The following is a 20,867-nucleotide window of genomic DNA, read 5'->3' on the forward strand; positions in this document are numbered from 1 at the left end:
GTTTGGATGATTCTTGGCAGGAAACTTCAAAATAAATGAGATGACCCCATGACTCCCTAAGGTCATATCCAGACTATTACATGCATGTACCGTAAATTTATTCTCATGATATCTCTCCCAAGACCATTCCTCTCTCAAAATGCACATTCTTTTAGAAAATGTCATACCAGTTACATGTACATGTGTGTATTCTGATCATATGAGAGTTGTGTGTGACAAAGAGTGATGGAAAATGGAAGTGGAAGACAAGAGAGGAAATAGAAGGCCAAAACAGAGATATCAGGCAAGATCTAAGGGATAAAGGACTTGAAGGCAATGAGTGGAGAATTGGAAGGGAATGGAAGCAACTGACCAGGAATGCCAACCCCACATAGAATGTGGGAGAAGGTGTATGAAAAATAATAAGTTACTCTGTTAACTCCCCTGACACCTGGGAGTGAGACTTCACAGATTTTACTCTAACACCAGACTATTTTACTCATCAACTCGGGGTCTCCTAGGGCATTTGAGGTGTCAATGGATAAACACAGAAGACCTGAAAGGAATTGGCAGAATTCTCACACAAAAAAATCACCCTTTGCCTGTGTGTAATAGAACTTTTACATATAGGTGATATTACAGCCTCCTCGATATCCAGCTAGAGAGAGACTTCAAAAGGCATGGTCCTTCAGAGAATAAGCCTCAACCCAACCAATGTGTCAATTGATCAACAACTCAGCCAATGCATTAGTTGACAGTCGATTGACTGTTGGTCAACTATCGGTCAACTGTTGGCCAACGCATGAGTCATCAAAGATCTTTGAAGTTCCTAGAAGTTCCTAGAAGTTGTTAGAACCTAAGTCAAACAAAACCTTACCTGCGATCTGAGCACATGTCTTCCAATAGTTGATCCAAGAGTTTGATTTCAAATTCACCTGAGGATGCACATATAATGGACAAACTTAATTCATTAATTTAAAGACAGTTCTGACTCTCTAAGTTGTTCAGGTACAATGATTGACGGCAATAAAAACAAAATCATTTAAACACTTATTTCAAACACAAGAAGCAGTATGTGGTATGCAATTGTTTTGAATGACTTAGAAAGTTAATTATATTCAGTGGGACATAAAATTAATAATATTATTAAAAACTGGATCATTGGATAATGCAAATTCGAGAGTTTTGATTGGCTAAGCCATCATGGGTTATGAGCCATTATACCATGATCTACAAACACGGCAAGCATATGCGTGATCTTTTTGGCCTTTTTATTTTTATTGTAGTCCAGTTTTCTATATTTTGGGGGCGTTTTTAATAAAACAATAATTATTATTCCACGCGCACTTGCTGGACATGAGATGATTATAGCCAACTCGGCGCTACGCGCCTCGTTGGCTATCTATCACCTCATATCCAACGTGCTTATGGAATAATTGTTAATTATTTCTCCAACTGTGATGCAAGATTCAGAACTTTAGCTTCAAAAAGCTTCTCTTTTCATTCATTCATTTGTTACTGGAGTTGTTTCATACAAGGGATTACCTGTATTATTATTTCATCGTAAGCAAAAATCTGCTACAGGTAGTTCTTTTGAATGAAAAATTTTGTCAGAAACAAACATTCTGTCAGAGACAAAATATACTAACCAGGGAGGAAAACAAGAACTGTTCCACGATCCAGTGGCACCCCTTGCCTATGGAATAACAAAATAATAAAGTAAAAAATGGTAATTGGGCAGAGATAAAGGAGAAATTCAGTTCAAGTAGTTTTTTGTGTTAACAAAATAGTCATTAGAGAATATAATTATTTCCAAATACATGTAAATAGATTTCTATCATTACTGTAGGTAAACAGAGGTGTCCAAAAACGTCAAAGTGAAAAAGTCTACCGGTATTTCATACATGTAATTTCTTAAAATTAATTTAATAAAGAGGTTTTGGTATTAATTACCATCAGTTTTTGAAATTTTACATGGAAGCTTGCAAGGTGTTCAAATGGTCACAAAATTGCAGATACTGGTAGAAAACAAATCTACTGTAACATTAGAAACATTATTATAATAATATACTAGTCTTTACTAACTGCGTCCAGATGATTTAGATTGGGGTAATTTTGTTTTTGGGACAATTTTTAATTTCTTGATCAATTTTGTGCAATTTTTACGTACAGATGGCCGTTAGTGACAATTTGCAGTCCCACTGCTAAATAGTATTCATATTTAAGTGTTTAGTTGGTCAGTTTCAAATGTACTTTGTTCTGTCAGATCTCACAGTGTGTCGTCTATTAAAAGTTCTTCGATTTTAGCTTCCATTGGTTCCCATCTTCTTCCCTTCTTTTACACTGTGAGATTATCTGTACTCACTCTCCCAGAACCTCACACCTTTTTTTGCAATCTGCCATATTGCTTCCGTGTCTCTGATCAATGACTGCCTTCTATCGAACAGAAAGCAGGCTTAATTAAGTACTGTACCTTAATGACTTGGTTTTTTCTAACTCATCCAGGTGGCAAATGAGGTGTCCTACAAGTTCATAGCCAACTTTATCAACACCTGGCTCCTCGGGAATGATATCAGGAAGCATCTGCAAGAAACATAAAATTTTCCTCAATCAACAGAAGACATTTTGCAAAACCATACATGTAGCTAAAGTATATGAACTCCAATGCAAAAACAGAAAAATGAAGCTGACTGAATCAAAGTAATGACAAATGTACTAATCCAATATCTAATGTATAATGATTATAAAATCTAACGTTACAAAAATTAATCAAGCCTTTATTAAACGAGGGTATCTGCAGCGGTTCAAATTACTTTTCTCCTTGGTTCTAAATTTTTTAAACCAGTTCAATTTTGATTTTCCTTGTTTCAGATTATGATAACGAATACTAGACAAATTGAACTTGTTTGAAAAATTGTAAACCAAGAAAAAAATTGAACTACAACATAGATCTACAGTACATATAATATCCCTTATACTCTAATAAACTTGTGGCCCTCAGTCTACAGAGAATCTAAAAATGCTATACTTATATAAAGCTTTACATCAGCGTTGTAAAACGTAGTTAATGGAGTGTGACTCATTAGAGCTATCCCCTATACGTTACGTTATTTCCTAAACATTACAAAATGCAAATGAGACATGAATGGACTCCTATATTCATGGCATCTGACAGGATGCGGCGATGCGGATCCGCATAATTCCCTAAAATCCGCATCCTCCGCATAATTACGATAATTTATTTTCCGCATAAAACTGAAGAAATACCTGATATTAGTGATAAAGCAGCTGCTTACCACCCTCACAAACACAAAAGCCAAAGAGATTGACTAAAACGCTTATTTTCCTGAACATTGAAGAAAATACGCCATTTCGTTCGCAAGATGAAAGTTCATAAGCAGTTTCCACTCATTTTTCGGGAATGAGCCTGGACTCTAGATCTAGTTAAACCCTTTTCATAACATACCCTAGGCTCGAAATTTTTAAAAAAGATACAAGGTATGAAAATTTAGCCACAAGTTATAGTAGGAAATTAAATTGCATCATTTTGTAACTCTGGTGAACTCTGGTAAAGTAGGGACAATCATTGCGATGAAGTTGTACAAAACAAAGAGCCCGCAATACGGATGTGTAAAAAACCGCTGAAAATGGTGAATGATCGAGGGAATGGATCGTGGTTCAACCACATCATAATTTTGCTCCATATCTCAAAATTGAAACAAAATTCATGACAAGAAACAGAACATTTTTTTAATCGCTTTATTTCTTTTAGCAAAAGTTTCGGCAAAATGTCCATTACTAACCCTTTTATTTTAACGGTGAATGCTGGTCGAAAATTGGCGACTCGGCCAGATATCTTAATTGCAAAGGGAAAAAGCGACTGTATTGGTCGGAATTTCGAGTCCTGATTTATCATAAGCATGTAAATACATTGGATGGGCCTAATTATTAGTTCTATTAATGTTCAAATTTCCGCATAATCCGGTGTAATTTCCGCATAATCAACGCATGTTTACACATAATATGGCCAAAAATTTCCGCATAATCTTTAATTTTTTTCCGCGTCCTATCTGAAGCCCTGTATATTTATCCTTCATCTAGATTGGCGAAAAGCAACAACTATCCCCATTCGCCTCGCACGGGTCGCCTCGTGCATCAGGGAGATAATCTCAGGCTTTTAGTCATGCTACGAAAGTCGTCTGTCATGCCGCTCGTGGAACGGTGTTCCTCCCTTTTACCCCAATGTTGTCGCTTGCGTTTTGTTATTGTAATATAATACCCGTGGGAACTACAACATTAATATATTAAATAATCCATAAAAATTAATAATAAACGGATAAAAGTAACAAAAATACATAATCATAACCACACTAGTAGATATAGTGGAGAATAAATTGGTTTCTTTCATTTACACAACTACACCAGTATACAGAAAACAAAAAGAAAAATTTCCTTCTATGCACATTTTAAGTCATAGTCACACATAGTCATGAGACCCTTCGCCCTAAAGGGCCATGGGTCAATAGCCCATTCGGCTTCGCCTCATGGGCTATTGACCCGTAGCCCTTGTGGGCTTTGGGTCTAATTGTTAATTATCTGTGCTTTAACTTACACCAATATCTTTAAGATCCTCCAAGTAACATTCCACTACATGAAAGGAGTTTCCCTCTACAGAAACCACTGGAGCACCCTCTACTTTGCCCCTCACTGGCACAGCAAAATACATGGAGAATAAGTCACTTTGAATTGTCGCTGACATTAGCACAACCTACACGTATGAGATACAAAATTAATGATGTAAAACTGACTGAAATAAATAGGGTGAGATATTTTCAGCCTCTAGCTATAGGCTTTAACAACAAGATGCACTCAGCTTAGTGAATTTAGTACAGTGTATTCTCCTCATCATGCAAAGATGAAAGACATGTGGTAGCCTAAAAGCAATTTTATATTATTCTGTAGTCAATACAATCGGGTCTCTATAAACTTTCTGAAATCTGACTGAAATTTCTCATCCAGAACTCTTTTAAGAACTATTTTCAGTTACTGTTTTAAAATAAATTAATATCATGTTTATCCATCTGCACACAAACAACATTATAAGGCCTGGTTTTCACTAGCGACGCAAGCATATTAAGCACAAGCAACACACGCAGGCGCATTTACTTGTTGTTAATTAGTGTCTATTGTTCGAACAAAAGGCTCTAATGAACCAACAAACTACTGAGTTTGCATAAGCTTCTTCTGTTTATGCATGCCTCAATAGTGAAAACCAGGCTTAATGCTACACCATGCCAGTACCATCAGCTCCCCATGCTATTAGCCAATATCAAAAATACCATAACAATCTTCGTTTGTCCCTCCAAAATTTTGCATTTTTATAAGCGTTGTTTTTATTTCCTCTTGGGGCTTACAATGGTCCCAAGAGAAACTGGAAACAATGCTTACGCAAAATTTTGGAGGGACAAACAAAGAGTATCTACTACGAAAATCAACAATCTGTGGAATGGGTGGGAATTTACGTGTCTCTGCCGCCCACTTTCGCTTGTAAAAAATTCAAATTCTTAAGATGTATTAGCAGAACTTAGCGCTTATTGAAGGCTCTTTAATCGTGGAAAAGCTCTTGGAGAAGACTTGAGAATGAAGAGTACACAAGACATTATCGAAAAAGGGGAAGATTTCACTCCAGGTTTCTTTATGGGAAGTTTTTCTGCAATTGTCATAGAAAACAGAGATAAATTTTGAAATGTATTTTTCCACGAGTACACCTTAATTAAGCCAGTGGGAAAGGAATTTCATCAAAATGTTTAACGAAAGTGGGCAGGGGAAGTGAAATGGTAATTCCGGACCATTCTACAGATCAATGGTTTTCGTAGTATGGTAGAGCGGTTTTCAAATAAGTGTCGTAAAACCAACCAATCAAAAAGGATGGAGACAATTCGGTAAACCAATCAAAACTCTAAGTAATTACATGTAGCAGACACAAAGCACGAGAAAATGTGCATGCGCGAGCCACGATTGATTTTGGTTTCACTTCTGATTGGTTGTAAAAATGGCGCGAGAACTTTGAACCAATCACTGAGGGAAGTAATCATAAACCAAAGCAATTCACTAATATAATAAATTACTTTCGACACTCAATTGAAAACCACTCTATTTTTGAACACTGGCTAATTGGTATGGTACGTGTCCGTGTCAGTGTATCATGTTAGCAAATAATAAAATTTCCATCTTCTCAAGCTTCATTGATTCTTTAAAAAACTTTCTATCCGATAACAAAGACAAGAATACAAAATAATCACAATCATAGAATTCAAAGAAAAAAAGGAGAAAACTTTGTTCTCCCAGAGAGGTCTTAAGGTCAGTTACGAATTGAAATACGTCATTTTTATTAATGCACCTTCACATGTCTGGAGTTTGTTCGAAGCAGTTTCTTCACCACCAGTAAGCAGAAATCTGTGCTTTGATCACGTTCATGTACCTAAAGATACAAACCCATGATTAATTTGTTTACGAGTACCTAAAAAAAAAATCAGAAGGTCACTGATCTGCTTCAACCTGATAGCAAATCTCACTGAAAGTGAGCTTGAGATATTTGTGCAAGAAAGTCTGACACAGAGAAAAATAATCAATATACTTGAAAGCTTAAAGTGAAATAAAAGAGAAGCCCCTCTTAAGCCATGAGGGATTGAACAGGAAATAAATCTGACTGAACTACTGGTTGACATTAGATAAAGACAATTATACCCCAACTTTTACAGAAGGAAATTAAAAGTGCACCATTGAGGAAGACCACTTGCAAGCAATACATATGAAATATTCCTTTCACTACACTTTGAATTTCTCAACCAAAGGCACGAAAATGACGAACAGTTCTGCGATTATAATGCATTTTCACAAAGCAATGTCAAGTTTGTTTTTATTTACAGAACATTTCTTATCCTGTTACAGAGTCATCATTATGTAATAAATACCACACTGCAAGGGAAGGGCTTTCTTATTGAGTGTTTCAGAAAACATTGAAAACAAAGGCACCTATATAGGAGAGTGGGCAAAAAAAACAAAACAAAAATAATCTGTTGGTAAAGGTAAAGTATTACTTTACCTTTATCAACAGATTATTTATGGTTTTTTTTTCCCACTCTCCTATAATTATTATAGGCACCTTTGTCAAATCAATGTTTTCTGATAAACACCCCACTTTATAAACACTCAATAAACCACAGTACAGGTGTAAGACATTGGAGTTGGCATTTCAAGTGTTAGCCCTTAGTCACACCAGGGATGTCAACAAGGGCCGGCAACCAGCCAAAACCGCCAGCTAGTATTAGCCATCTTCAGCAGGCCACTTTCGTCTCTTTTTACCACCAGTCAAGATAAAAAATCTTACACTTGTTAAATTATCATCCAAGAAACTTTTTAACACTCTTCTCCCAGTTTTGAGTGGAATTGACGGCACGTTTCACAAGGATTAAACAAGAGAAATCATGACAAAACTGCCCACCCTCAGTCATTTGTGCGAATGGTGTGGAATGTCTGGAACATTTAACTGAATAGTTCCCAGTCTTGCACTAAATCTGATTTAACAACATGGCATCCACGCCAAAGAGGCACGCCCTAATAAGAACATTTTATCCATCCTCAGTCAAGTGAGCCAAGCTCACTTTTTTCATGGCCACCTACTTTAATACTATAAGCCTTCTACTTTCAAATTTGTTGACAGCCCTGCTCAGAGGAAAGGCGCACAAAACGTTGTCTTGCATGTCTTTCCAAACTTGTAATGATTGATTTACTGTACCTCAATAATTGATAAAAACAAAATTTTCATGTAACTTCAATTCCCAACAATGTGGCACTACAATTTTTTTACAAACTAAGTTCAATCACCCCTTCGATCTTATTAGATCACTCACTGTATAAGTGTTTAAAAACAACCCTTGCTTTATTCTGTACCTCATCTAGAATAACATGAGTATACTGGTTCATATTTTTGGATTGAATCAGTTTGTTCAGCAACACATCAGTTGTAACAAATGACAGGCGAGTATCCTCACTGACACACTTGTCTCGTCCAATCTGGTATCCAACCAAGCTACCCTGAGTCCAACCTCTTTCCTGACACACCCGCTTGGAAATGCTGACTGCCGCAATACGTCTAGGCTGCGTAACAATGATGTTACAATACCGTTGGTTCTTGGCATACTCATCCAGAATGTACTGGGGAACTTGGGTGGTTTTACCACTACCCGTAGCCCCTAAGAAAGAGAAAGGGAAGCAGGTTATGATGAAGTAAGACTGCAGATAACAATAATAATATTATTATTGAGGAAATTAACTTACGAGAGAGCCAGTGAGGTCTTTTAACCCGAATTACCACACTTTTCCCAGGATGATCTTACACCGATATTTCCCCCATAGCAGCAGGTCATAACAAATGACCAAGGGTCCTTGCGGTTTACTGGCCAATGCTCACACATCTAGCACTCTCGTCAGTATCCTAGCGGTAACTAGCAGTGTTGTTTTCTGCAGAAGTGCAGGGCTTACCTTAATCCCTTGCCAGTCTATTCATTTAAATAATAATAGTAATAATAATAATAATAATAATAATAATAATATATTATTATTATTATAATCATCATCATCATCATCATCATTATTATTATTATTATTATTATTATTATAAATAAGCTACGGTTTACACTGGCCGTGGCTTACGTAAGACCAGAACACCCCGTTTAAATGGTACAAAATCGAAGTTTGCGGCTTACTCCATCCGCAGCTAGCTCAAGCCGTGGCTTATCCCGGCCTAGGGGTTTTAGGCTGTGCTTATCTTGGCCGTGGCTTACCTTGGACGTGAAAGTGTTCGTATAAACGTACTCAAGCGATGTCCGCGGCTTGCTCAAGCCGTGAACGGCTCCTGTGCATGCACTTGTTTTGTTATTATAGCCCAGACTTCCTTTTTGCTCCCGTCCATTTGCCTGAGAAAAATGCAACTTGATAAAAGCAACTTGATAATTGCATCACTTCAGCCAGTGTAAGTTCTGCAGCACACCGCAAGTGTTTGTTCACGACTTCAATGGATCGATACTGGATTACATATAAAACTTTTAGTTTAATAATTTTTCTTCGCTTGTTTGCTTATTCAAGCCATTTTATCTTGTGATGTCGCAAATTTTGCCTCCGGATTAAATACCCCAAAACGAGACATCAAGATAAATTACATCATCATTGGACCAGTTGGCCGCGAACTTAGCTGCGAACCATTTATACCAGCATTTCGCATCTTATGTAAGCTGCACTCGTATAAATGGCCCAGTTCGCGTCTTAAGTAAGCCACGGCCAGTGTAAGCCCGGCTTATTTTCCCTCGTATAAACAGCCCTAATATCCCCGGCCAGGACCCGAACCCGGACCACTCGATCCGGACATTGACAATAACAAAATTGTTTTTTCATATCTTAAAAAAATATGACTGTTATGCTGATGTAAAACCCTAATGTGCTAATAGATGAGGATGAGATAATAGAATCTGAATCTCCCTCATTTTCCCTCAATTCTCACTATCTTTATCCTCTTGCTTCTGCGTTTAACGGCCCACCTTCACCCGACAGACCTAATCGCAGAGGCATGCTTTTCGTGTACACGTATTTACTGGTATGACAACAGCAGGAAAAGACACCAGGGAAAATTTTGTTGTTTATAAAGGTCAGAAAAGATGTGAAAAACAGATGACTCCAGAACCTCATTATTACTTCATTTGTTACACTGATTTACAAATTTTTGTTCAAAATTACACGTAAAGAAAAATGTTCATAAAGTATAACGTTATCATTGTAACACACCTTGTATAACAGTCACAGAATTGCTTTCAATGGTATCCACAATTTGCTGACGATAAGCAGTGATAGGAAGGTCTGGAGAATATGTGTGATCAAATGAGTAGTTATCAAAAATGTGCGAGGCCTCTTCTTCTCTTAAAGCAGCTGGCACTTCATCAGAAGCTCCCTGAGGGGGATTGTTTTCTAGTTGATCCATCTCATCATAAAGATCTTCCAACTTAGGGCCAGTTGAACAGTAACCACCGATATATGAAGGAGTGGTCGGCGGGCTAAAAAGACATGAACATACAGTGTAGCTGTCATTACACTTCTAAAAGAAGTACTCAAACTAAGTATGGGTTTTACTACATTTTCCATTAATTTTACAAGTGACTGGTAATAGCAAAATATGCAGCTGGCATTGCAGTGTGAACCCAATCTTAAAATCCGGCTGGCAGGCAAAACAGATGGTGGTATGATAGGTGGCAGTAGACCACCAGTATAACTGGCCTCTAATAATAATGTTCCTGCTTACGAGAGCTACTGATTCTATAGTTTTGTCTTTTGCTTTTGGTTTGGGAAGCAAGCCAATTATTTTGATAGATAGATAGATAGATAGATAGATAGATACTTTATTAAGCACAGAATCCATAAAGCTAAGTCACTTATTTACAATGAAGCTGTGCATCTATAATATAAAAACATACACACAGAAATGTATATATTAAATGTGGCTAAATGTAATTTAGGCTAAGTTAAAATCAAGCCAATGCTGGTCAGAGGTGGTCTGGGAATCAGGCGCATTGAGGTGACATACGGGGTTTCTCGATTTGCACGTGCTTGTCGTTTCTGCTGTGTGAGGTGCTGTTTGTTTCAAGCAGCAAGCGTTCAGTTGTTCCGCTTTTTTCGTCTTTCCGTCGTCCTCGCCGTTATGACCGCCCGGCAAACCAACAACAGCTTAGCAGCGGCTCTCTCTTCTCTCAGTGCTCTCTCAGCGCCCGTCTCCAGTACGAACACAAGCGGGACGTCCTCATTTGTGTCTTCGCAGTCCAGCGAGTCTGTTGTTGTTTCCTCGCCACTGGTGAGCGTTCCGGCTTCGGCAAATCCACTTCCGACGGCCTCAACTGCTGTTCTTTCACCTGATCTGGTGTCACTCATTAATCAGGCTGTTCAGTCGGCTGTTCAGGCTTCGCAAAGGCAACCGGGACCAGCGATTGCGGATCCCGTCTCCTGTCCTGGCGCCAGTTCGTCATCTGCATCGTTGGGCGGTTTAGCTTCGACGTTTTTTGCCGCTGGAACGGGCTTTCAGCCTTCCCTTTCAAGCTCGTCAACCTCAGGTAGGCTTTCTCCTCTTGTCGTACCTACTTTTGTATCTACTTTTAACACTCTGGTCCCGGCAATCGTCTCGTCTTCGGGGCAGGCTTTATAAATTAAGTGGCGTTTCTGCTCAATTACCGCCATCCATTGCACCGCTGTCTATTGTGAACTCGTTGGCGGATCAGCCGTTCGTCGTGGGCCCGGGCTACTCTCCCGTTCCTGCCAAGCTCGTTACGCAAATCCGTGGCGGAAAATTCGTTGACTTGTCGGAACTTTTAGCGGCGAATTTGGTCAGCTCAGAGACCGAGCCTCAGTTAATGCTCGATGGGCGTTTGGTTTTATCAGCTCCCCCGAAGAAACCTCGTCCGCGTATCGAGGATATCACCACTTGGACGGAAGCCTTCACGGTGTACTCGCTTGTCCTAACGTCGTTTTTCCCTCATCGTTGGAAAGATTTAACATTGTACAAGTTATTAATCTTGCGGATTTCTCGCCAGTTTAGCGGACAGGTTTGGCTTGCTTACGATAAAGCTTTTCGCGAACACGCTGCGGCGACTCGGTTGGCCGATTGGTCGACCATGAACGCACAGCTCTTCACTTTTCACGCTGGTGGTGCTTCTCCTCGCAGCCCCAACCTCGGCACGTCGCCGGATTCCTCTGAACCAGTGGGTTCCAGCTCTTCGAGGATCCCTTGTATGTCCTGGAACAAGGGAAGGTGCACCGCCCCTTATACGATTTGCCGCTATTATCATCGTTGCAGCACGTGTGGCGGCGCCCATCGTTCCGTATCATGCAGTTCTAGACCAGACCGTAAGCAGGAGAGTTCTGTCAGGCGCAGATCTCGGTCTCCGGCATTTAGTGTCTCAGCTGGCCAAAAAGCACGGCGTCAGTAACGATTGGCTCCAAGAAGTTTTACCCTTCTCAGAACTTTAGAACATGTTGGGCGTACTCCTTTCATTATGTAGTTAGTCGTTTGTTTTTTGTAGGTTTTTTCGCGCCTTATTCGTGGCTTTTCGTTTCGTTCTAGTTCATGTCTTTTTTGTATTGAGTTTTTCACCTTATGGCAGGCAGACTTCTTTATACTGCATGCTTTATTGATTGTTCAGTTTTATTATTAGAATTTTCACGGTTTTCTTTGCTTGCCCCCGTTGTGCTCTGGGCTTGTTGAATTAAACTTTTCTCACTGTTGCTGTGTTGCTGCCCTTACTTCAGGAGGGGGGGTAGGGTCGCTAGCGGGGAATTACCATCTCTCATTCTGTTTCCTTCCAGTCTCCAACTCCTTGCCCCCGGTGTCCGTGGTTAGCCCTTTAAAGCCTGAAGTGTTCGCTGCCAAGTTGTCCCAACATCCGGACAAACATCTTGTCGCCTTTGTCTTGGACGGCCTCAGGAATGGCTTTCGCCTGGGATTTCAGCATTCCAAGAAATTGAAATCAGCTAAGTCAAACAAGGCCTCTGCTAATCAACACTCCGAGGTCATTGACCGCTACTTGGCTAACGAGGTCTCCCTTGGGAGGGTTGCAGGACCTTTTTCCTCCCCACCTTTCCCTCATTTGCACGTTAGCAGCTTTGGAGTTATCCCTAAAAAGGGTCAACCAGGCAAGTGGAGGCTCATAGTGGACCTGTCATCTCCCGGTGGGCAAAGTGTTAACGATGGCATTGACCCTGACGAGTTTACCATGCAATACATCACGGTTGATCAGATCATTCGTATGATCTCAAGCTATGGCTTAGGTGCCCTGATTGCAAAATTTGATGTCGAGGCAGCCTACCGCAACATAGCTGTCCATCCATCTGATCGATATCTCCTGGGTATGAGATGGCGGAAGCACTATTATGTTGATTTAGCGTTACCATTTGGCCTCCGCTCTGCTCCTTATATTTTCAATTCTGTGGCGGACATGGTGGAGTGGATTCTCCTACATACACACAATGTTTCTGCGCTGTTACATTATTTAGACGATTTTATTACTGCAGGACCGCCGGATACTAACCAATGTGCTGAGAACTTAGCCACTTCCATAGCTGTTTGCCGCTCCTTAGGACTTCCACTCCACCCGGATAAGTGCATTGGCCCGTCCACGCGTTTAGTTGTTTTGGGCATTGAGTTAGACTCAGTGGCTCAGGTGGCCTGTCTCCCCTCGGACAAGCTCCTTGCTTTACGGGTGCTGCTGCAGTCATGGCGGAATCGCCGCTGGTGTACTCGGCGCGAACTGGAGTCCCTCATTGGCCACTTACATCATGCCGCCAAGGTCGTGTGGCCCGGTCGTAACTTCCTGCGTCGTATGATCAATCTGCTCCAGTGTTTTCGTAAACGGGACCATCCAATCCGCCTGAATTCTGAATTTCACCTGGATCTTCAGTGGTGGCTTCAGTTTTTGTCCTCTTGGCATGGCGTCTATTTTTGGTTGTTTCCCGGCATGTCGGCCTCCCCTGACCTCGAAGTTACATTGGACGCATCCGGTTCCCTTGGCTTTGGTGCTTACTTCAATGGGGAGTGGTTCAGCGGCGCATGGGTTTCTTCTCAAGCCTCTCACTCTATCGCCTATAAAGAGTTGTTCCCGATTATCATTGCCGCTCATGTTTGGGGGCCCCACTTCGCCAGGCGCCATGTTCTGTTTCGCACCGACAACGAGGCCGTGGTTTATATCCTCAACTCTAGAACATCCAGGATTCCCGTGTTAATGCGCCTGCTTCGCCATCTCTCGCCTCAGCGGCGCGTTTCAATTTCTCCTTTGCCTCTCAGCATGTTCCGGGGTTCATAATTGCATTGCTGACGCTTTGTCCCGCTTTCATTGGCAGGAGTTCCGGAGGTTAGCACCCCAGGCCCAGTCGCTTCCAGTGTCCATTCCACCTCATCTCCTGGAAGAATTGATCAGCTCTCATTAGAGCGGCAGTGCCAGTTCCTGTTAGCCCATGGTTTGGCTGACTCCACCCGGAGATCTTACGCATCTGGTCAGAGGAAATTTGTCAACTTCTGTGTGCATTTGGGCAAGTTGCATCCCAGTGGCTCCCCGTGCCCCACCGATGAATGGACGTTGTGCATCTTTGCCACTTTTCTGGCGGGATCGGTTCAGCACTCTTCGATCAAAGTTTACCTTTCAGCGGTTCGTGCCCTGCATATCGAAGAAGGCTTCCCAGACCCTCTGGTGAACTGTCTACGTTTGCAGCGGGTTCTTCGTGGGATCAAACGGACCCAAGGTTCCCCTGAGGCTCAGCGCCTTCCTATTACGGATCACATTTTGATGATCATCTTTAGGTCTTTGGATTTATCTATTTTTGACCACTGCATGTTTTGGGCCGCCTGCACCCTAGCATATTTCGGCTTCCTCCGATCTGCCGAATTTACTGTTCCTAATTTGGCTAGTTTCACCCCGGCACTCCACTTAAGTGTCGGTGACATTTCGGTAGACTCTGACGCCAATCCTTCCTGCATGCGCGTGCGGATTTAAGCCTTTAAGACTGACCCTTTTCGGAAAGGCTGCTTTGTCCACATTGGCCGGGGACGCTTTCCTCTATGCGCCCTTCAAGCTGTTTTTAGCCTATTTGGCTGTGAGAGGGAACTCGGGTGGCCCTCTCTTTCTTTTCCAGGATGGTCGGCCCCTAACTCGCGCTGTCCTCACTGCTCGTCTCAGAGAAATCCTTGCTGGAGCAGGTGTGTCGGGCAATTTCTCCAGTCACAGTTTTCGCATTGGTGCGGCCACGGTGGCAGCTCGCAACGGCATCCCCGATCACCTTATTCAGGCCTTGGGTCGTTGGTGTAGTTCAGCTTACCAGTCGTACATTCACACTCCATCCGAGTCATTGGCTTCCCTCTCTTCTCATCTCGCGTCTGGCTCAGTTGGCTCGTGACCCGGGTATACGTGGGAATTCATGCGGATCACAGGAAATCATGCGGATTGCAGGAAATCAAGCGGACCAGTCCTCTTCCGTTTTTCAGGGTCCGCTTGCGGCTTGCTTGCGCCTGCCTGCGGTGTCTGGCCAGGACTCCTTTAATCAATTGGGAAGTCCTTGGCAATTTCCGGGTTCAGTTCCTACATCAGGCAGAACCTTCTTCATGCCTCGCGGCCGGAGGAGCTGTGGCGGCCCTCGCTTTAGTGCCTCCTTTTCACCTTGCCTCGGTTAGCAGACTTCTCAGTCTTATCTCATGATCAGCTTCATGGTACTCGGGTAAGTGTCGTCCGGTGTCGTGTCTTGAGCTGGGGGTGGGTGCTTGTGTGAGTTTGGGTGGTGGCGCAGGTTCCACGTCATCCCTGTTCGCGGCCCCTTCGCCTTCCAAGCACCCTTGGGGGTGGTCTTTGGGTGGTGGCCGCTCGCAGAGTTGCTGTGGAGGCCTGTGTGCTTTGCTCATGGCCTGTGGCTCAAGCCTCGTTGCTCGCCCCGGAATCGCCGCCCACTTTGGCAGGCACCATCTCCAAGCTCGTCCATTGGCGATGAGTTTAAATGTGGCTAAATGTAATTTAGGCTAAGTTAAAATCAAGCCAATGCTGGTCAGCGGTGGTCTGGGAATCAGGCGCATTGAGGTGACATACGGGGTTTCTCGATTTGCACGTGCTTGTCGTTTTCTGCTGTGTGAGATGCTGTTTGTTTCAAGCAGCAAGCGTTTCAGTTGTTCCGCTTTTTTCCCTTCCCTTCCCTCCCTCATTGGTGGATTCGGTAAGTATAGGGTTGGTAAGTATCTCCACTGACCTGGTCAGTGTGACGGTTGCCTGGTGGGTGGTGGCCCGCTCGCAGAGTTGCCGTGGAGGCCTGTGTGCTTTGCTCATGGCCTGTGGCTCAAGCCTCGTTGCTCGCCCCGGAATCGCCGCCCACTTTGGCAGGCACCATCTCCAAGCTCGTCCATTGGCGATGAGTTTAATACAATATAAACATTAAAAATAAATAATTAAACTATGCAAAAATTATTGTAAATTATTGCAAATCATTTAGACCAATAGTTATTTACAAACTCTTTAAGGGTCAAGGAGCGTTTTGTGGCATAATCAAGGTTGTTAAATAATTTCGCAGCTGAATAGGCAAATGACCTATAGCCAGATTTAGAAGTATTTTAACCATGTGTAGATTCGCTCTGTTTCTAGTATTGTAATGGTGGACATCGGAATTGTAAGAAAAAAGCCTTCTCAAATAAGGCGGATAAATTCCATTAAGGCATTTAAATACAGTTAGACACTGTGAAAATTCCAATGTTCAAACAAGGAGACCCATCCCAGTTCACAATACAAATTTGCGGTACGATCTTCCCTGATCTTTTTTTGGAGAATATCCGCGCTCCCCTTTTCTGGAGCCTAAGGAGTCTTTGAAGACTGGTACTATCAGCATTGGACCAGACAATATCACAATATTCCATTAAAGGCTGGACTAAAGATGTATATAAAAGCTTACTGGTATCCGTAGTCTAAATATTTCCAAATTCTAAGCCCAATAAGTTTAATCTACGACGTTACTTTATTAGAAATTATTATTGATGTGTTCATGCACCAGTCCATATGAAAGCATCAAAAGTTAAAACCCAAGTATTCACAGTGTTAGACAAACTCCAAAAGTTTGCCCAATAAAAACTATGGAGGAGTACTTGGTTTTTTTTGATCTTGCGAGACGCGTGTTTAGATGCCAAAAAGCATAACATTGGGTTTATCGCGTTAGTTAACTAACAAGCGATTCAAGAAAACCTATTGTCACCTTACAATAGCTGTCACTTGGTACATCGCCATCCCCAGCCCACTCTCCTACTCTACTTTCTGAGCCTTTTCTTCCTGTAAGAACAAACATTGACATCACCTTTCTATTGTTATATCGAAATGTGCCAACCACAGAACAAAAGAGTAGTTATTATGCTCTCAGTGAATCAACAGCCAATTAGCCTCTGGTTGACATATAATCACCAACAGGTGATGTAACAAGATTTACATCGCTATAAAGCTCCTAGTACCAAGAAACTCTAATTGGATGTGGAACCCAAGGACTTAAGTGGAAAACGGATAATGATAACTAATTAATGGTTGCGCTGCTGTACGTGTCAGGCGCTGGCCTGTGACTTCCCGAGCATACCTAGAAAAACTGTAGTGGTCACAAGATTCGACATTGAACTAGTTGTTTTGATTGAAATTTATCTTTTATTTCCGTATGTTAAAACATTCACCATAATTTCATTTGCTAAAAATAATGTACACCATAGACCACACACACACAAGCTCAGTGTCATGGCATAAAATTAGCAAGGAATTTGTATGGGAGAGACAAGCACCTGAGGAGCCCGAGAAGATATATTATTTTTTTACAAAAACAATTTCTCATATTAAGAAGTCTAACCTTATTGCCATTGTAGGTCGCTTCCTGGTCCTGACAAGGGGGGGTGTTTTTTTCCAGATTTGATGCAAATTGAGCCATTATTCAGTTCCTTGCTTGGTCAACAGCCTCGAGGATAATCTTACATAAAATACCAAGGCTGAACCCACTGAAAATTTCTCATGAGCCCACACAAATAGAGTCCAAATATTCCTGGTTAAACAAAATGTTCCCACGGCACAAATTCCACTGTAGAATTCAACTGGCAAAGGTTTTTCTGTCATTTCAAATTCCGCTGCAAAAGAATAATGAAGCCCTGCCAGCGACATCAGGCGGTTTGTTAGTGTTCCCACAACAAAACAATAAAATGATGGAAAAGAGCGTCAAGAAATTTGAGATATGACATTGGGCACATATCCGTTGAGTTCAGTTTGGTAACCAAGTCTTGGTTTGTCTTTGTTTGTCGTCCCTAATGATGTTACCAGGACAAAGACTTGTTACCAAGCCACAAACAAAGGACTCAGTACCAAAAACTGAACTCAACGGCCACCATGTCATCTTCAAAGTTTCACCCAGGTTCTTTTCCATTATTTTATCGTTTGGTGTACGGACCACACACGGCCACCTGACGTCGCTGGTATGGCTTTTCACAAAAAAAGCTTAAAAGCAGATTGAAATGAAAAGACAGACGGAAACCTTTGCCCCTGAATTTCTACAACGGGGAAATTTTGTGGCCATCAGGGAGGGATTTTAACCAGGAATGGTGTGATTTGAATTCCCATTTGGTGGGTTCATGGGAATTCAGTGTTCCAGCCTTCATATTTTATTTCATGATCATTGACAACCAAGGATGACAATGGCGCTCAATTTGCGTCGAACTCTGTTAAAAAACTTGAAAGGAGGGATGCTCTTGGGGCTACCCACAATGGCAATAAGGTTACCTTTTGTTAATTGAGAATTTGTTGCGGTAAAATTATCTTGTCAGGTCTCAGGTCTTGCTCCCTATCGCAAATCCAAGGGATATTCCCTCACACTGAGCTTGGGGTGCCTGTGCGACACACCAAAAAAGAAGTGTTTCTTGTGTAATTTACAATATTTAATTACAGCATGTGAGCTGAGCTTATCTTTCGCTTGCGGTTTCTTAGTTATAACATTAATATGAAAAATCTGGCTCGTAGCTGTTTCAGTCACGTTTCAAAAAGGACTTTGTAATTACTTTACCTTTGCGTGGTTGTTCTTAGTAATTTGAAACTCCTGGTGGAAGTCAACTGCCTTCGGGTCTGCTGCAAAAAAACCGGCCAGACGTTTATGTCTCGCGTCGTGTAATCTTGTTTGCCTTAGAGAGCGGTTGTGAGACTGTAAAAGGTCCTCAGATTCATATCAAGGCTTATGTCCCCAATCGTGGATAGAAGTAGGACACGGACCCTGACAAGGTGGGCGGGTTTCTCTCTGCAAAAATTAGGAAAATTTTCGGATGGTCTCACCAGAAAACCACTTCACACATTCGGCGCCTATTTGCGCATGATGTGTTGTCCTCTTTTTAAACAATTTATGATATGGCCAATGAAAACCTCTGTACTATCCCATACACACCAATCAAACAGCTCGTTTGTAACGGGTAAGTGGAGTGCCGCGTTTACATTGCCTGCTCGCAAGGACGCAGCACGTGGAAGACACCGCGAAAACTGTAGTTGTGTGAGAAAATCGCGATATTAAGTTTCGGATGACACTAAAAAATACGCGGATAGTGCATGGAAAGAGTCCATAGATTAATGGACGATTGGCAAAGATGATCCTGTCCAAGGATGCAAGACAACCCAAATACCGGAATCCTAAGTTGAAGCATTTTGGGGTGTAACGTGTCTGGTGTGGCTCACCAAATTGTAAGTTTTTAAATTGCCTTGACTCTAAGTTTACGAGAAATGGTAAGATGCATTTTGTACGTTTATTCAGATATCTGCGACCAAGTGGTCTTGATTAATGTATTCTCTCGCCAAAATCAAAAAATGTGTTTGGTTTGTAGTGCGTTCCACAAAATCTTACGAAAAACTACCTTGTATGTTTGTTGCTAGATGTGGAGAACTGTGTGGAGGCATTATTCACCAGGCCTTCATGCTGCTTGTCCCGGCGGAGTGCACACAACGCCACACGCGATCTACTGGTACGCACTCCGGGCAGACAATGAGAGACGGAATGACTTCAGGATCCAACAGTTCGAAGACCTTATAGTGAGTAAAGGAGGAGGGTTGACCGGTATCAGGTAACAAGGATCTGTACGGTCTCCGGGGCAGACGGGATGTAGCGACCACGTGGAGAATGGTCCGTAGTGACGTGTTCTTGAGCGATGCGACGTCTCCGATTTTGGGCTGGGCACTGATGACTGGCAGTCCATTTTAGGTTCATAATTTTTTTGTTCAGCAGTAGAGGATAACGACCTCCACCTAGGTTTTTTTAAACCAGCAATCCGCAAATGATCTATACTTCACAAAGGGCGCTCTTATTGGAGAGAATCGTGCAATTTGGAGGGGAAAAGAATGAATAACCTCTAGCCTGTTCTGATTCAAATGATGCCATGGTCGTCACAATGATGTAAGGTCCCTTTTTTTCAACATGTTGAAACAACATGCAGACATTTAGGATGGGGTGGAAAGTCAAGCGGAGTAAGGCCAGGGCTTCTCCAAGCCAACGGACGGATCTGGGCGAGTCCGAGCACCGGCTGTCACGCGCCACTCGCCCAGAAACAGACGGAATCGCGACCTGAGTTTGAGTGTAATTATAAGTATATGGGCTTCTTTAAAAATTTGCAACCCAACGCTACGTTCTTTTTTCTCAGATTGATGAATACGCATCGGAGTACGAATGATGATGGTAATAAATTTCTCGGTGATGTTGTATATTTTCCATCGAAGGGTCTCATGACATTTGTTCCCAACTAGATACTTCAAATCAGTTTCTACGCCCGACCTCCCTTCCTTTTGCAGCATGTGATGTGTATTGCAGGTGACTTCATAGCTGTTACAGGTATCTTCATGCCCACCTCTACCCCCCTCACAGTTACTAGTTCACCCAATTCCCTCGTGTCCTATTTACCATAACCATTAAATTATTTACAAACCAAGCTATAACAAACTTGCAATGAAGATTCCAGTCAGCCCCAGAGATCCGCTAACGAGCGTACCAATGACTACTTGGAGGATACGTAGATGAGTCATAAGTGAGGATTCCTACTTTTTTCTGTTATTGTACGCAGGCGGTGGTTTGTAGGTTCTTTTAATTCAAAGTTGTTGGTTGGCAAGCAAATAGGTTACAATGGTTCCTTGTTATTGGTGAATCCAAGGATGCAGATTTGTTATTACAACCTTAAAATAGCCTGATTTGATTGCTTTTCACGAAAACCCTTCGAGTTAATCCAGCTGGTATGCCCCGGTGGGAGGTATTCCCTTATTTGGGCTATACCGGGGACGTGCCGCTGG

General features: G+C 42.0%; 1 protein-coding gene and 1 pseudogene across 3 annotated transcripts in view; one reads left to right on the forward strand and one right to left on the reverse strand.

Moving 5' to 3' along the window:
• LOC137985936 (ATP-dependent RNA helicase TDRD9-like) overlaps positions 1-18,914 on the reverse strand; it is a 67,826-nt gene extending 48,912 nt beyond the window's left edge. The window contains exons 1-8 of one of the 3 annotated variants that reach the window (XM_068833380.1): positions 18,616-18,914; positions 9,820-10,085; positions 7,933-8,234; positions 6,380-6,460; positions 4,592-4,747; positions 2,453-2,562; positions 1,629-1,675; positions 857-914 (exon numbers count right to left, since the gene is read on the reverse strand). In XM_068833380.1, the coding sequence (XP_068689481.1) occupies positions 857-914; positions 1,629-1,675; positions 2,453-2,562; positions 4,592-4,747; positions 6,380-6,460; positions 7,933-8,234; positions 9,820-10,012 (947 nt within the window). In that variant the 5' untranslated portion in view covers positions 10,013-10,085; positions 18,616-18,914. Of the gene's footprint in view, positions 1-856; positions 915-1,628; positions 1,676-2,452; positions 2,563-4,591; positions 4,748-6,379; positions 6,461-7,932; positions 8,235-9,819; positions 10,086-15,798; positions 15,808-17,418; positions 18,443-18,615 lie in introns of those variants that run through there. The other 2 variants (XM_068833379.1, XM_068833381.1) reach the window with 2 other exon arrangements.
• On the forward strand, positions 14,013-14,961 carry LOC137985939 (uncharacterized; annotated as a pseudogene).
• Positions 18,915-20,867: the final 1,953 nt, after the last annotated feature.

Source organism: Montipora foliosa, unplaced genomic scaffold (genome assembly GCF_036669935.1).
Source record: "Montipora foliosa isolate CH-2021 unplaced genomic scaffold, ASM3666993v2 scaffold_117, whole genome shotgun sequence".
In the NCBI taxonomy this organism is placed as follows: domain Eukaryota; kingdom Metazoa; phylum Cnidaria; class Anthozoa; order Scleractinia; family Acroporidae; genus Montipora; species Montipora foliosa.